Source organism: Morone saxatilis, unplaced genomic scaffold (assembly GCF_004916995.1).
Source record: "Morone saxatilis isolate NCDOM2014 unplaced genomic scaffold, NCSU_SB_2.0 Contig5, whole genome shotgun sequence".
Taxonomy (NCBI): Eukaryota; Metazoa; Chordata; class Actinopteri; family Moronidae; genus Morone; species Morone saxatilis.
Window position 1 is genome coordinate 548,148 of NW_023340095.1, and position 16,651 is coordinate 564,798.

General features: G+C 39.5%; 1 protein-coding gene across 1 annotated transcript in view; it reads left to right on the forward strand.

Moving 5' to 3' along the window:
• The window catches only part of LOC118339094 (collagen alpha-2(VI) chain-like), an 11,413-nt gene extending 727 nt beyond the window's left edge, over window positions 1-10,686 (forward strand). The window contains exons 2-13 of the mRNA XM_035676627.1: window positions 1,710-1,808; window positions 1,897-2,060; window positions 2,583-2,700; window positions 3,247-3,291; window positions 6,075-6,146; window positions 8,297-8,383; window positions 8,473-8,517; window positions 8,609-8,680; window positions 9,264-9,299; window positions 9,547-9,594; window positions 10,395-10,469; window positions 10,586-10,686. Coding sequence (XP_035532520.1) covers window positions 1,710-1,808; window positions 1,897-2,060; window positions 2,583-2,700; window positions 3,247-3,291; window positions 6,075-6,146; window positions 8,297-8,383; window positions 8,473-8,517; window positions 8,609-8,680; window positions 9,264-9,299; window positions 9,547-9,594; window positions 10,395-10,469; window positions 10,586-10,686 — 962 coding nt within the window. The remainder of the gene's footprint in view (window positions 1-1,709; window positions 1,809-1,896; window positions 2,061-2,582; window positions 2,701-3,246; window positions 3,292-6,074; window positions 6,147-8,296; window positions 8,384-8,472; window positions 8,518-8,608; window positions 8,681-9,263; window positions 9,300-9,546; window positions 9,595-10,394; window positions 10,470-10,585) is intronic.
• Window positions 10,687-16,651: the final 5,965 nt, after the last annotated feature.

The following is a 16,651-nucleotide window of genomic DNA, read 5'->3' on the forward strand; positions in this document are numbered from 1 at the left end:
AGAGAGAGGGGACGACATGCAGCTAAGGACCGCAGGTCGGACTTGAACCTGGGCCGCTGTGTATATGGGTTGCCAGCTCTACCGACTGAGCTAACCGGGCCCCCATAAATATATTTTTGAAGATATTTTTTCAAAGTTTTAAATTTATTCCGCCTGTGAAAACAAGTTTTAAAAATGTGATGAATGAAATGTGAAGATGATTTTTGTTTTAAAACCTGTTTCCACTGTTAACAGAGGGGGTACGGGGGCCTTATAATAATAATTATATTAATAGCATTAGCTTTAAAAAAGAGAGTTTACAAAGTTCTTTAACAGCAGTGATACAGTAAATGTAATTAAATCAATTATATTTTATTCCTTTCAGGAACCTAAATATGCAGGAAAATATACATTTATAGAGGAAAAAAGTGGAACCACAGATGACAATATTGTAGAGCTAAATGTCTAAAATGAGTCTTTCTGTATATTGAACCCTGGTTGTGACAGTTTCAGTTTCAGGAGTCACACTTCCTGAATTCAGGCTGAGTGTATTTTTAATGTCGCACTAAATACTTTATAATAAAAAAAAGACAGAAATCTCAGTTTCTACATGATCTTTAATGTCAGCCAGTGACAATAATACGTTTAAAATGTAAAATTATTATTATTTTCAGGTTGAGTTGGTTGGAAAAGACAAAAGAAACATTGATTTCATAAAATGTATTTACATTGTGAGCAAACAAGCAGTGGATGGACAGTTAAAGCAGATAATATGGTGCAGCTGTGACCAGTAGATGGTAGCCAAGTTTCAGCCACAGCAGACAGAAACATGAAGGTTTATCCTGCAGACAGGAGCTCAGAAAGCACAGCTCTATGTGTGAGATTATACAAAATCATACCACACAATAGATATCACTTTAATACACATATTATACTTATAGAAAAGGTTTTAACACATGTAGATTTCACAGTTGGCGGAGTTAAGGCAGAGTAGCTGGAGGACGTCAGAGGGAAAATCAGACAATAGTCTCTCGATAAAATATGATCCAGTTTCACCCAAATCACTGATAAAGTTGTGTGATTGTACAGTAATCAGCGAGCTAACTAATGAATCTTCGCTCTGTGTTGCTAAAAGTTGAAGATTGATTGACGGGTGAATGTCATTATGGGATTTTGATATAAAGAAATAGAATTTTTTGTACATTTGTGGGGGCATAAATAGTTAAATATGGGAACAATATAACTGAGGATTTGATCTTAAAGGGTTAATTCCACCTGGACTTTAAATGATGGTTTATTTCTGCCACTACAGTTATTAATACAAATAATAAAGTTACTAACATAATATTAACAGCTTAAAATACAAAAACATCAGATCTACTCTGATTATTATTCTGAGATTAAATGATAAAAAACACTTAATATAATTCCTAGAAGCGGTATCGGTGTTGGAGGGGACAGTAGTTTACCTCTCAGTCATAACCAGTTTGGTTTCGTGTCAGTTTCTTGACTTTTCTGCCAACAAAAAGAAACCCGTCTCCGTTCACCCCCCCTCGAGGTTTTCATTTTGACTGACAGCTGACATTTTCCACAGCTCGTCCAAATGCTTTCGCGCTCGAAGCTTTGAACATGTATAAAAGCTCTGGGATCAGCTGGATGAGCCGGGCTCTCCTGAAATGACTCCCAGGATGTGAGTTTGCAGCAGTTTTAATTCCTGTTGTGTGTTTCAGATCTGAAGCCTGCGAGGCCCCGAAGACAGTGGTGTTTTTACGTGATTGTTATCTACCTCATCCTGCAGACCGCCCTCAACGCCTTCCTCGTTTATAAAGGTTACACCTGCTTTTATTTGTAAATGTGGACTCGAGAAACTGGTGTCGTCGTGTGCTGTAAACGGTTAATTCTTCCTCTTTGTTCCAGTCTTCACGTTGGAGTCTTCGCTGTACAAACCCCGGTTGGAGAAGCAGACGTCCAATCACATTCCGGATGGGGATCAGGGCGATGCAAGCCTCCAAACTCTCGTCCACAACAACACCCAAGAAGCCAAGACCCTGAGGGGCGACCTGTGGGCCCTGCAGAGCCAGGTCCTCCCTCCGTTCATATGAAACGTTGTTGTTTGCTGCAATGCTAGCTTGTACTAACATCCTCCTTCCACAAAACTTAACAGGAGAATGTCTTTAATTTGTCCAAACTTTGGTTTATAATCCGCAGAAACACTACCAGCCTCAGCTGCACGTGGTTTAATAATAATTAGCTGATGTTAGCATTTAGCTCAACACACAACTGTGCCTACTTCCATATTCTTAGTTAGTCACTCTAAAAAGAACGGAAATTAAAAAGTGACACATTTATTTGTCAAAATGTAAATGTAAATTCCCCACAATCTTTCGAAGAAACCACTTCTTGTTTTGGGCTGATAGACTCGGTTGAAACGGTTAACCACAGCACAAGAAGTAATAATAAAACTATCTTATATTAGCCAAAATAAACCTCTAAGGCTGCAGCAGTAAAACATTTCCAATCAACGATTATGTAGTCTTGATTAAAATCAAATTTTCAGTTTATTTAATGAAGTCGTGATTCAATGTCGGTTGCCGTGACAACAGGTCAAGAGCCTTTGTGGAGAGGAGGGTCAGCTGGACCAGCTGAGGTCTGACCTGAGCCTGCTCAACACCAGCACCGTCAACCTGGAGGGCAAACTGTCGACCGTCAGCCTCAAACCAGGTAGGATAAACACCTGTGTGCTTATTTCATCTTTATTTAACCAGATAATCATTTACAATGACGACCTGATCTCTGAAGTGCACATCTGATATGACTACACACCCACAATACGGGGACATTTGGAATTAGCAGGACAGAGGACAGTTTAACGACAGGTAATAAAGTACTGAGGTGGTTTTATTGCCGGCTTTGGCTCCTGGCATCCCGGGGCTAACATTAGCTTCAAGAGCTAACAGCATCCGACATCCAACTATAGCTTCTCTTAGCAACGAGTTCATCTGGAAACTCCATAAATCACCTCGGTACCGCTGTCGTCAAACTGTCCGTCTCAGACGGTGTTCACTGGGAGACTGTCAGTTAGTTCATGCTGACGTAAGCACGCACTTTAAGGTTACATGTTATCGGAGCCGTATCAGACCTGTCTCCCTGGTAACAGTGTTTCTAGAGGAGCTCAAATCCCAAATGTCTATAAAAGTGTATCTAGTTCACATTTAGACCCTGATCCTGTGTGAGTTTTATCAACACTGGGGATTGTTTTGTCCTCAGGACTTCCTGGTCCTCCGGGTAGAGATGGACGTCCAGGAGAAAAAGGTGAGTCAACTTTAAGCAATTAAAAGATAAAGTTTGAAGCTGAAGTCAGAATAAAATGTGTGGTCGTGTTTAGCAACCAAAGTAGACGTTTCTCTCAAAATCATCTGAACTATTATATGAACGACAAAACAACCAGAATAAAAGTTCACTATAAAAAAAACAAAAAGTTTAAATTGTAAACTGTTATTTTACATGTCTAATGTTAAATAACGTATAAAGAAAATTTAAACTGTTAAATTTAAGTTTAATACTGTTAATACATTTTAAAATTATGTCAAATTAGTGACAATTACATGGATTTGTTTGTTAATTAACATATCTTCTGTAATTCTGGACGTTTTTACAACAGAAATATCAAATAAATGTTGTTTATTTGTGTATAAGCATTGGTAAACTGTCAAAATACATTTTTTTTCAGTGAAAACAGCAATAATTACTGTAATTTTATAGATAATGACTTTTATTACAGTCGTATAACTTTTAAAATTCTGATTAAAATAAGAAAAATCAAATATTAACAGCACTCTGCTGTAAATGTAAGCCTGGTTATTTGTATTATAGCAGAGTTTATTTATTTATAGCTCATTTAATTGGTTTTACAGTGTAAATATCTTAAATTCAACATTAAAAAGCCCCAAAAACACACAAGAATTTATGTAAAAGTAAAGCTAAAAACTGTATTTTAAAAATAGAAAAATTACTGTATATTTTTACAGTATTTCTGGCACCCAGCTGCAGTGAATTATCTTGTCATACACTTTTTTTTTTTTTACAGTGTGAAGTTAATTTCGTTACGACTGATTTAGTGGTATGTGTGCGGCGGGAGGCATTAGCTTTCAGCTGCAGGTCCGCCGATGATCCTGGCGTTGATGACCTGTCATCTGTTGTCAGACGGCTGATGAAAACCGGCTGACGGATGGGCTGCGGCCATTATCTCACACACCCTCGCAACTTAGTCAGCGCACTGACATTTCCTGTATGAAGTCTCTATCGGGGTGAAATACTCAAGTCTGAGGCAGATGTTTTCCAATAGGTCAATAAACTCAATATACTATGATATTTTGACCACCTGTACTCCAACAAAAATAAATGAGTGAATACAAAAACTGAATAAATAAAATACAACGTAAATAATGTGAAAATTGTACAGATTTTCTTAAATCCTGGCTACGACCTGAGCCACATACAAACATATTTACTAAGTTTCTCTATTTACAGGATGATATTTGGTTACAACTACATCATCGTGTGTTATTAATTTATTAAACGATTATACAGAAATAATATGACTGTCGCTCTTCACCAGACTCCATAGCCAAAAACGCAAATTTTACCTGGCAGATACATCAGCTTATAGGTGTCCACAGGAGGAAGTAAGGTTGTTAAAAAGATATAATAAACACTTTTATGGGGTTACAACTACATTATAGTGTGTTATTAATCATTTATTACAGCATTTTTTAAGATTTTGGTGATTTCACACCAAAAAATGGGTTTATAGCATCTTATTCTTCTTTTTTATGTCATGTCAGAATAATGTTAACAATTTCTTCTAAATTAAAAATGTATTTAAAGTGTCTGACAATATTATTATTATTATTATTATTATTATTATTAATATTAAGGATCCCTACAGAAACAGCCGCTCCCCACCAGACTCCATAGACAGAAACACAGATTTTACCTTACATATACAGCAGCCACAAAACAAAACATAACTTAAAAAAGAAAAATACTATAAGCTGCCATAAAATATTTAAGTATTTAAATATTCAAAGCGATATTTCTCAAATTCCCTCTCTCTGCCCCCCTTTCCTGTCTGTCTCCAGCTGTCCTATCAAATAAAGGTGAAAGCTGAAAAAAATACTTTTAAAAAAGAGAAAGCTTTTAATTGTTATGTTATAAAGTTATAACTTTTAATATAAACTAACGCTCTTTAATAACTATATGGCTGCCTGTTATGGGGACTGAAGTGTTGCTGTGCAGGTTGCTACAAAATATGATGAGTGTACTTCCTGAGGAAGTGACTGTTCTGGCCTTCCCTCCATCAGGTCAGAACAGGGTAAACTTTCAGTTCACGATTTGAGAACTTCCGTTTACACATGTAAAGAGTGTTGTAAGAGCTAAAATTTTACTTTTACTTAAGTTGTTAGGTACAAATTTGAGGTACTTGAGTATATTTTTCTACTCCACTACATCTCAGAGGCTAGTACTGTACTTCTTATACCTCTACATTTGTCTGACAGTTGAAGTAACTTTTCAAGATTACAGTTTTTCTTTCCCTTCCTGTCCAGCGAGTTTGACCCCTGAAGCTTTAACATCTACAGTAAAATGCAACATACACATTATTGCAGCAGTAATGTTAATCCAAAAACACAAGATATAATATTAAAACACCAACATCTCAGGTCAAAAGAAAGGTACAGAAATAATGTTAGTCTTTCCAACAATCACCAACTTTGGTTTGGTAGAAATAAACTCTTATTTTACTGAGTTAGATGTGAAAATATCTGTGAAAAGGGCTGAAATAGCAGCAATGAGAGCTAACGTTAAACCTTGGGGACAAATGCCATTAAAGTCACTCTCCACCAGACTCCATAGACAAAAACACAAATCATCGAAACTTCATCCAAAGTGGACGGAAACAAATTAAATTAATGTTCATAATCTCATGCAGTCTCTTTACTGTGTGGTAGTGTAACTATTGAGCTGTTCATGAATCTCATTGTGCTTCAGAGACTGTTGAGCATCAGTACGTTACTCACCTGTATGCTTCCTTCCAGGTGACGCCGGTGTCGCTGGACCTCCAGGGGAGAAAGGTGATGCTGGACTCAAGGGAGAGCCAGGAAATGCCGGTGAGATTGTAGTTTCATTCTAAATTATTTGTGGAGTAATGTACTTGTTGTTATTCTTTAAGCTGTACGAGACATACTTTCTGTTTCTTTTGCTTGGAGCTTAAATCATAAACAGTCCCATCCACAGTAACTGAGAGGCTGTCGGGCACTTCAGTGCTCACTAGAGCTGACAAACTGAATGAAAAACAAACTGTGACATCCAGACGAAGCATCCATCCGAGAAAAAAACTCTGAAATCTCTGTCTGCTTTAGGCTCAATGTGGCTTTTATTATAACTCACTGTAGCACAAAACTAACTCTCTGCCAGCTCAGACTCAGTATTGTACAGCTCATTAGCATATGCTACCTCACTGGTCACTTTAACCGAATTATCTCAACAGCTAATATATATGGATTGTTATGGGATTTTTATACAAACATTCAAGGTGTCAAAACAGCCGGCACTATTAAATTAGTCAGATAGGTAGTGAGCTTGATGGAAGGAATGATGCACTTCTCCAGTATTTATGAGCTCAGGTAAACGCGAGGTTTCCTGGATGAGTTTCTGGTCTCAGTGTCTAGTTTCAGTTTCAGACAGTGCTGATATGATATGGATCAACACTATAAAATAAATGTAACTCAGAAACATTGAGGCAACATTTTCCATCCGTTTATTTAGTTGTAAAAACTCTAATTTTAGAAAATTAAGTTGAGCCAACATGAAAAAAAGCAACAAAAAAAAATGAGTTAAACAATTTTATTAAACAAACTGAGTTGCATCAAATGCAAGTCATTTTTAATCCATTTTAATAACTTTATGTTTTCTGTGTATTGCTTCCAATTTACATTGAATAATTAGTTAGCATTAACATGATTTGCATTTCAGCAATTAAAATGCAGTTGAACAATAATTTGTTGTTGACATTTAATCATTTAATCAGAAAAAAACATTGTTCTTTTTGTCGTCAATGTCGATTCAGGTTTCAACGGGTTAAATTTAAGACTTTAAGATACTATAAAAACAATCTAAGACCTATTTTACGTCACATATTTCTCCCAAAAACAGCTTTAAAAATGAGACTCAAATAAGCAACTTTATACAACTTCAATAATTAATCCAGTCAATTTATAAGACCTGTTAAAATCATATTCTTTTTAAGATGTTTCACACCCTGTTATTATCATGTTGTTATTAAACTGGACAATATGTTCCTCATACTGTGTGACTCACAGTAACAACAAATTATATTTTCTGAAATTGACACAGGAGCTTCTCTGGTTTCACATCATGTGTTAAACCTCTGGATGGAAACATTAAAAATCTGATTCAGCAGATTGTTGTTATGAAATAGTTCAGTTTCTCTTCCTCCTTTTAACTTCTGGTCATGATCCATAATTCTGTTGACACGCTTTTATTTTCGTGGGATGAATTTATGTGCACCAACAACCACTTTGTCAACATTGTGACAGAACACACTGTGAATGTAAGATGACTGTAATGAAACTGCTGTTTATTATATACAGTAAAATATTATATATGAATATGTAATAAACTAAAGCTCCTCCTGTTTAAATCAGTGAATTGGAGCAGAAATGTTTCACTTAATATAATGCTAACTCTACTTCTTTTAGTCTATTTTAACATAAATTTTCCATTCAAGTTAAGGGAGGGCTAAACTGGATGTTAATAACTGGACAATAATAATATTAGCTATTTGTAAAATCTAAAATATTAACATTTCTTCATTATTTTTGATTTTAAGCCAGGTCTATATTTGCTTTACTTCTGTGAAGAAAAAGTAAATGTAAATTGTGTAATAGTAAATGTCAGGGACAAGAAAACACTGAATTTGTAAAAAAAAAAAAGAAGCTTATTAAGTCTGTATGATTGTTAAAAACTATATAAAAAAAATAGTTAATGCAGACAAATAATGGTATAAAAAGTTCCTTAAACAGGAAATAATCTGCTCACCATGCATCCAAATCTCTGGTTTTACACAAACTTTCTCCAGTTTTGAGTAAAATTTAGCCTCTTTAGCCTCAGTCTGTTAGCACGTTACCCAGTTTTAAGCCACATTTTTACCACCCACCTTCAAGAAATACTGTACGTTTAAGTTGAATTATATTATAATTACTTCCTTACATAATCATCACTCTGTGTGTGAATGCAGGTCCCAGCGGTCCACCTGGGCCTCGAGGAGAACCTGGGAATCAAGGACCAGGTGCGAAGGGAGAGAGAGGAGATCCCGGAGCCCAAGGTAAAGCTATACCCTGTAAAGAAGTAAATTCTCCTGAGCCAGACTTTAATGTTTGACCTGTGAATCCTGTTCCTGTGCTTCGATCGCAGGCCCTCCTGGAGAGAAAGGTGACTCTGGGATCCCCGGCAATACAGGTACCTATACGTGTGACATGCTGCATATGTAAACTTAAACTTGTGTGTGAGATACTAAATAGATTTATGTTGATTTTTTGTGCACAATCAGGACCTCCTGGAATTCCCGGGTCTGCAGGACAAAAAGGAGACCCTGGAAGTTCTGGTCCACCGGGACCTCCAGGTCAGCTGTTTAACATCTGTTGTGTATCCTGATAGATCAATATCATACAATACAGCTGTGTCATAACAAGCTTCCTGCCTCATCAATGCAGCCACACTTTTATATACACTCTTATTACTATTTCATTTTAAAATATTTAACTTAACAGTCGTTAGAGAGCTAGTTAGCTAACTCCTCCTTCCCTGTACTTACATATGCTACATGCTAAGCTAATCTATGTTGAAAAGACAACCACATTTTGAAGATGATTAAAAGATAATATATATATATATAGCTGGCTAGTATTTTGCTAAGGAAACACTAGTTAACTAGCCACTTCTGATGTTAGTAAAATGCAAGCTAGTTATCTATCATTTTGCTTACATTAACTAACTGAAGATATGACTATATATGTCTCAATTTCATCTTTTAATCATCTTCAAAACGTGTCTGTCATTTCAACATACAGTAGATTAGCCTAGCACGTAGCATATCTAAATACAGGAAAAGGAGGAAGTTGAGTTAAAGTTGGCAGTTTATTAACATTCTGCTCCAGTGATTCAGAAACTGTAGATTTAATCCTCTCGTGGTGTCTCGTCATCAGGTGTACCTGGACCTCCTGGTTTCAATGGAACTCAAGGTGAGCTTTCTTACATACGTTACAGAAAACACCCAAAAAACAGGTTCAATTTAAGACTTTTTAAAGACTTTTAAAGGCCATTATAAACGTTTTATTTGTAACAGTAAGATCAGGACACATTGTAGGAAGCTGGATCAATATTAAAATATCAATTAATCCATTAGGTCTCAGTGTGACAGACTCAGTTGATGTAAACTGTCAGTTTGGTGGATGTCGATTCAGTATTGGACTGTTTTTTCCTTCACAGGTCTTCCAGGACCACAGGGACCTAAAGGAGACAGCGCCGACCGAGAGTGTGAGTCTGCAGAGGAACTGATCTGAGAGAAGCTCAAAGGATAAACTTACTTATAAAATCCCACTTTTAGCAACTTTTATACCTTCAACTGAAGTTAAAATGTCTGAAACTGAGGTTTGGTGTTGACCACCAGTTTGGAAATTAAAGAAAGTGTTGTCCTCAAATGTCTGATGAGATCAGAGATGTTGAAATGAAATAAACAGGAAGTAAGAGACCGGCAGCTCTGCATCCTCAACACTAATTTAATCTCTGACTCAGTAAAGTTTTCATTACACAGCACGTTTCCTATTCTAACATTAGCAGGTTCAACCGCAACGCTGACCACTGACTATAAACACATAACTCAGTTTATCAGCCACGTTATTGTCTCCAAATCAATATGTGTGCTGACGGCTCTTTTTATTAATTAATTTAAGATTCCTGGAACACTGAATCCAGTCAGTATTTAACACTGCACTAACCAAATAGCTAATGTTTAACTTTAAAGTGGACATGAAACGTGGTTTTGGCACAGGTAGTGTCAAAACATGTTAGAAAAAACACATTGCCAAAAGTATTATTTAAAAAAGTTGTTAAAACCACAGATATTACGCATTTATTTTTGTCATTTCTAGCTACAAGTGTGGCGGCGCCCTCGCCTCAAAAAACAAAACAAAATTCTAATAGAGACATTTGTCACTTTTGTTATAAAACTTATTGAGGTAGAGGTTAAATCCCATGTTGAGTAAATCGCAGTCTTGAACTGGGTTGCCTGCTTCAATAATCCCTCTTTAAACCGCTCTTTTTGGGTCACCGCGCAGTGAGCGTGCGCGCTTCGTGGGGGGACGCAGGACCCGCGGTGCGAGTGGATTTTGAAGTACAACGGGTCTGGAACCGTGTGTGACGGCAGCTTCGACACCGTGGAACGGAATGAACAAGATAAAAAGGGAAAGAGGGAGAAGAAACACGCAAGAAAACGGTTGGGTGATCTGTAAAGATGCTGGGTCTCCAGAAGTGGCTTTCAGCAAGCGCTACACTGGCCTCCCCGTGGTCAGAGACGTCGCGCCGCCACCGTTCACAGCAGTGGTTCTCTTCAACGGATCTGACGCATAATCCTGGTGGACGATTATCAAGCAGAAAACCCGTGGCAGTTCTTGTATTTCTCTACATGAAGACTCTCACACTACTTCCTCTCTGTTTGATGTGTTTTGACTGTTACCAACGATTGACAGGAGCTAAAGAAAGCAGCCGTGTTGAGTGTCGATGTCTTAAAGGCCTCTTGGGCCATTGTTCTATCTTGTTACGATCGCATTTGTAGTCCTTGATCATAATCTGGACTCTAATGGAAGCCTGTTTCGTGCCAAATGTGAATTAGGAGTATTGTCAGATATGTCATGTATAATGAGAAACTTATTCAAAATATGATTTAGGTATCTCAAAAGAAATGACAGCTTAGTCCATATATTCTTGATATCTAAGTCATTATTTTGCGGATATAAATCATTATTTTGAGATATTAAATCATTAATTGAGCATATGTAAATTCATATATTTGGAGATATCTGAGCGGAATCGCGATGGTATACGATGATAGAAAAAAATCTGATTTTTCCCCCCTCAGTATATTGGCAGAAATGGGCTGCCATAGATTTAGACCTATTTTTTAAGTTTTTCTACATGCCTTAAAATCAAGAAGGCTTGAAGCTTTGGCGACCCCTAGTGGGGGCCCCATAATGACTTACATGATAACAGATCAGTACATAGATTGGTGCACTCGCTGATATTCCAATACTGGTATTGGTATCAAAGAGGTGTTCACTTGAACTTTGGACAGCTGAGATGACGTAACTCTTGAAAAAAAGGAAGCAGATAAGCACATTTCCTAAAACGTTGGTGCTTTCCTTTAATGGGACGGAGACTTTTCGTTAGCACGTTGTTAGCGTTGTACCCGACCTCACTACCACCATCTGACCACACAGTAAACGTTCTCCTTCTGCAGGCACTGGCAAGATCTGGCTGGATGATCTGCGGTGCACGGGAAGAGAGACCGACATCTTCCAATGCCCGCACGCCGGATACGGAATTAACAACTGCCAACACAACGAGGACGTCGGCTTGCAGTGTGTGTAATTGTCTCATTATTAATGTTGATTAATACTCTGTTTGTTATTATCATCATCATAAGAAAAAAACAACAACAATCAACATTAATATCCAGGATGTATAAATATAATTATTATGTGTTATCTCATTAAACAGTTTGAATGCTAAAGAACAGGCTTTATTAAAGTGGACAGCTTTATTGATCATTCCCCAGGAAGCAAACCAATATATCTAAGTGTGAATTAAAGCCAGACAACATCAGATACTGTAGATACGTCTGGTCTTTACCCTGAGAGCGGGTAACGCCACACATATTTGCCCCCCAGCCAGAGGTGAGGACAGTAGCCTGAAAGGAGGGCACCACCCAGACGGGAACAGCGAGGTGGTCGGCGTTCATGAGGAGACGTATATGTCACATATTAAGCAGCATGTAAACATAAAAATGTCAGAATTAATTGAGCAGATTTTTCATATTACAGACATTAAAGCTAATAAATGGCTTATTTTGGGGGATTTGCTTTCATTCATACACTTATTAAAGATGTTTAAGACTTTAAAATTTGTGACGAGATGAAACTGATTTAATAACGCTTTCAAGAGGAAGAAACTCCTTCATAGGTGACACAGAGAGTTTATTCAAACACAGAAAGGAGAGAACAGAGAAAAACATCAGTATTAAAGCACAATACAAGTTACAGCCAGTAAACTGAGCAACAGATAAGTTATCTCCAGTTATTTCGGTACCATGGGAGAAACTCTCGGTTGAAACATCTCGACCTTTAACTGTGGTATGTTGGTGAGGGAACGGTTACATTTCTGCATAACACTGTACAGAGTCATCAGAGTTACAGGAGAACAATGGAGTCAGTAGTTTTCCATCAGACAGCTTTAATGAGCTGACACAGTAAACGCCATGTTGGTGAACATTTGAGATGAAACTGTGACGTCCCATTCCCCTGAAGGCAGCATGGAGCAGCACTACAGGAAGTGAAATAGAGCTATATGTGGGTACGAACACTGGCAGGTTTTAGTATTCAAACCTTATTCTGTCCGTGTGTTGTTGTGAATCTTTGGTGTAAACTCATCTTAAACAGTAACGCCCCCCAGGAGCACCTGAACGCCCCCCAGGAGCACCTGAACGCCCCCTTTTCCTAAACACTGCTTCTAGCCAAACAAACTGATGAATGTGGTTGGATGTGATGAACGTGTGGTGACAGGCTGCACACTGGGGATATAAGCACAGCTGCTAATGATGTTCACAGCTGGATCTCATTACATATTCATAAAGTTTAAATTACATTCTCTTTACTGAACACATTAACGAGTGAATGAGTGAATGAGTGTAAACAACAGATCACACTGATGAAACTTAAAGTGTCTCCGGTCTCTGCTGGTTGACACCCGTCACTTTCTGTCCTCGTCGATCTCTCCGTCTTCCTGCGCTCGGCTTGGCCTCTCTGGCCTTCGGCGACACGCTCGCCACCGCCTTCCGTCCGTCGCAGCGTCACCTTTTGCAGAGGTCAGCAGAGATGAAGTGGGGTTACGTTCAAGGACGGGAGTCGTGCTGAGGAATGGTTTCTGACACAGCTGGCTCCGTCACGTTGTTTTTTTCCCAGAAGCCTCAGGGAACGTACTGCAGATAAACACGTCCAGTTCAAGTTCAAGGCTTCACAGCTGACAGCCGCTGAGTGAGTGTATTATGTGCTGTATCGCGTTATCATGTCGCATCTTCTCTTCTGCCGCTTAACACAGAATCAGATCAGAATTCATTTATTGATTCCTTTGTTTGTCCACATGAAACAGAAATCAGCAGTTTGCTTCCTCATATTTACGTATGTTCTGTAAACCTTAGACAGTGCTGAATGTGTGTTATATGGAACAGTTACAGCTGACGGTGCTGATGGAGGAATAAAGGACTGAGGTGGTTTTTAACGGGTTTGACATTCCCATGTTAGCTGCATGAGCTAACTAGCTAACAGCAGTGAACTTTAGGCTTTTGGTTTTTGTCTGTTTGCTCCCCCCCTCACCCCCCCTCACCCTCTCTCACCCTCTCCCACCTTATTCTAACGAAACTAATGAATCTTCACTCTGTGTGGCTAAAAGTTGAAGATTGATTGACGGGTGAATGTTTGATATTATTGGTTCATATCAGTTAGTTCATGCTGACGTAAGCACGTGTTAGTTTTACAGGAAGACACAATGATTGGATTTTAATATAAAAATACAAAGAGTTTTTGTGAATGTTTTTGTCATAAATTGTTAAATATGGGAACAATATAACTGAGGATCTTAAAGGGTTAAAATGATGGACTTAATAATAAAACTGCACATTATTCCTTTAGCAGTTGTGTTTTGAGGAGCAGGACGGACGAGGGTTTTGTAGACAGACAGGAACCCGCGTGCTGATGTATTACCTCATTATCACACATTTCATATCGCTGTAATTCAATCAGCTCTATTGTGACTTTTTTTTTAAAGATACTTTCTGTCAGAGTTGTTTTATTTCCTTCTGGTTGCCACTGGAGGCCGATGAGATCAAAGATTAATACGAACACTCTCCAATAAAAAATGAAATGCTGGTTTTAATCACGACTGACTGATGACTGATGAACGAGAACAAATTGGAATTCGGAGCGCAGACATTTCATTTCGGGACCGCTCGGCTGCCGCAAATGGATTGGCCGCCACGAGAAAGCGAGGCGCCGTTAACAGCACGACTGGAGCTCGCACTCGCACGCCGTGGCGAGGAGGGACTTGATTCACAAGCCGATCCATCTGCCTGCTTTTCCCTTCGGGGGGGTGGAGGCAGCCTGACTCACACCGCCATCATGTCTCCCTGTAAGTCGGCACGCCTCCCTTCCTCCCCTCCGTCTTCCTATCCGTATGCAGAGGCGGGAAATGGGAGCAGGCGAGGCGTATTAAGACTACAAAGTGCTGATTGTAATTCAGCGGCCCGGTCCCCTCCTGGGGCCCCCTGCTCTGGGTGAACGCTGGAAATAAACATGAGGGGGGTCTCACTCCGTTGTTCATTAGCCAGACCAACCCCAGGTCACCCGGGCCCGCTCCCTGGCCCCCAGAACGCTGCCTGTAATTGAGGGCTGACGTGGATAAATAAATGATGGGAGCGAGGGAGGGGGGTCGGACGAGAGGAGGAGTGGGTGACAGAATGGGTAATGGGTAATGAGGGTGCCCTCGCTGTCCTCCCTCACCTGTGTGAACCGCCGCGGTACCACCGCAGACTCTCTGAGCAGCCGCGACGTTTAGGAAGATATTCATGAGCCATTACTGCACATTACTGGGTCCTCTGAGTCACCACAGACTCTTCCCCCCCACCCTGCGTGAGTCCATCAGCCGGTACGGTGCCGGGAGACGGACGGCAGCCTCAAGTTTCACAGCATTAACGGTAGAAGACACACAAAGACCTGCAAATGACTGATAGTGTAACTGTAACATAAAGCTCATTAATCTTCCATTGGAGGGACAATCTCATGTTCCCATAATTCTACTCTCCTGTTTGCAGAGTTTTTATAGTTTTTTACTTTTTCAGTTCAGTTCAGGGTCTCTACTCTTTTTTAAGAAATCCTTTTCCAGGACGACGGCTCAGAACGATAGTCAGCGTTTGTGGGACACTCCGCGTTAGCTTGTTTTTACGTGGGCGGCCTCAGGGGAGCCGGTTTCCTCTTCCTGTAACATTCATTCAGACAGATTCTCACCTAGAAAGTCTGATATGAGATTTAGTGTCATTATCCAACCGAGGGTTGAGTTTCAAACAAAATATAGTCAGGGGCTCAAACATAATTAATGTTAAAAGCATATTTAATCAATTTCCAGGTTTTTCCATGACTGGAAAACTAGTCTCCAATTTTCCAGACTTCCCAGGAATGCCTGTGAATCCTGTGAGTTTAGTTTCCAGAGTGTGTTTGCTTGTTTTTATTGTTTAAAAATGTTTAACCTTGTATTAGTTTCAGTGTCAGTTTGACTCTGAGGACACTGTGAACATCCCGGTCTGGTTGTTGTTGACACTCTCTGGGTTTCTGGTCGGAGTGAATCAGTGTCTGGAACAGCTGAAGGAAAGCGATCACTGCTGTCGCTGTAATAACCTTCGGTGACAGCTCCTGGCTCTGTTCATCCAGCATTTTGTTGTACTTTGTCCCTCGCTGCTGCCAGTAGCAGCCTCACACAGCCTCACCCCACAGCCTATCTCTGGTTTCTAGAATAGCTGTTTTCAGTTGGTTTCATGCCCATTGGACTATGTTTTATGCATAATTTGTGTTACTTTCCACCACTGAGTTCCCCACCACTCTCTAATTAAACACTCTTAGACTCTCCTCGGGCTGAACGCCGGTGTTGGCCGTGTGCTTTCATTTCCATCTCTGTTGAAAGGCATATCACTCAATGGCGTCACGCAGTTTGTAAAAAAGAAGAGCATTTTTCTCACCTTTCGGTACAATAGGCTGTCAGACGGTTTAGCGAGTGCGTCCGTGACAAAGCGGCGTCCGTGGGAGTGAGGCCAGCTGGATGGTCCTGCCGCGCCGCAGCGTCGTCCCAATGACAAATCATCTATCATCCTCCATCTCCAGCTGAGGGCCCCGCGACGGGAAGACAGGGTCAGGCCCGCGCACGAAGACGGGCTTAGCCAAGACCCATCAAAAGCTGACAGTACCCACCATGCCGTGCATGCCAAAGGACTGCCCAGCGTATCAAGGGTAGCCATCCTCCTTTGTTGGTTAGGAAGAAACTCTAGAGGAGGTCGGTGACTCCTGTTCTCCTCGTTGTGAACAGGTGTTACATACAGTGTTTTTTTTGGGGAATGAAAGTGAGATTAATATTTCTCATCTCTTTAGAGTCCAGATGAAATAAAAAAATTATATTTTAACCCTTTAAGAACACAATTTCTTTGTATTTTTATATTAAATTCCAATTATTTTATCTTCTTGTGAAACTAAATGTGACGCGTGCTTACGTCAGCATGAAC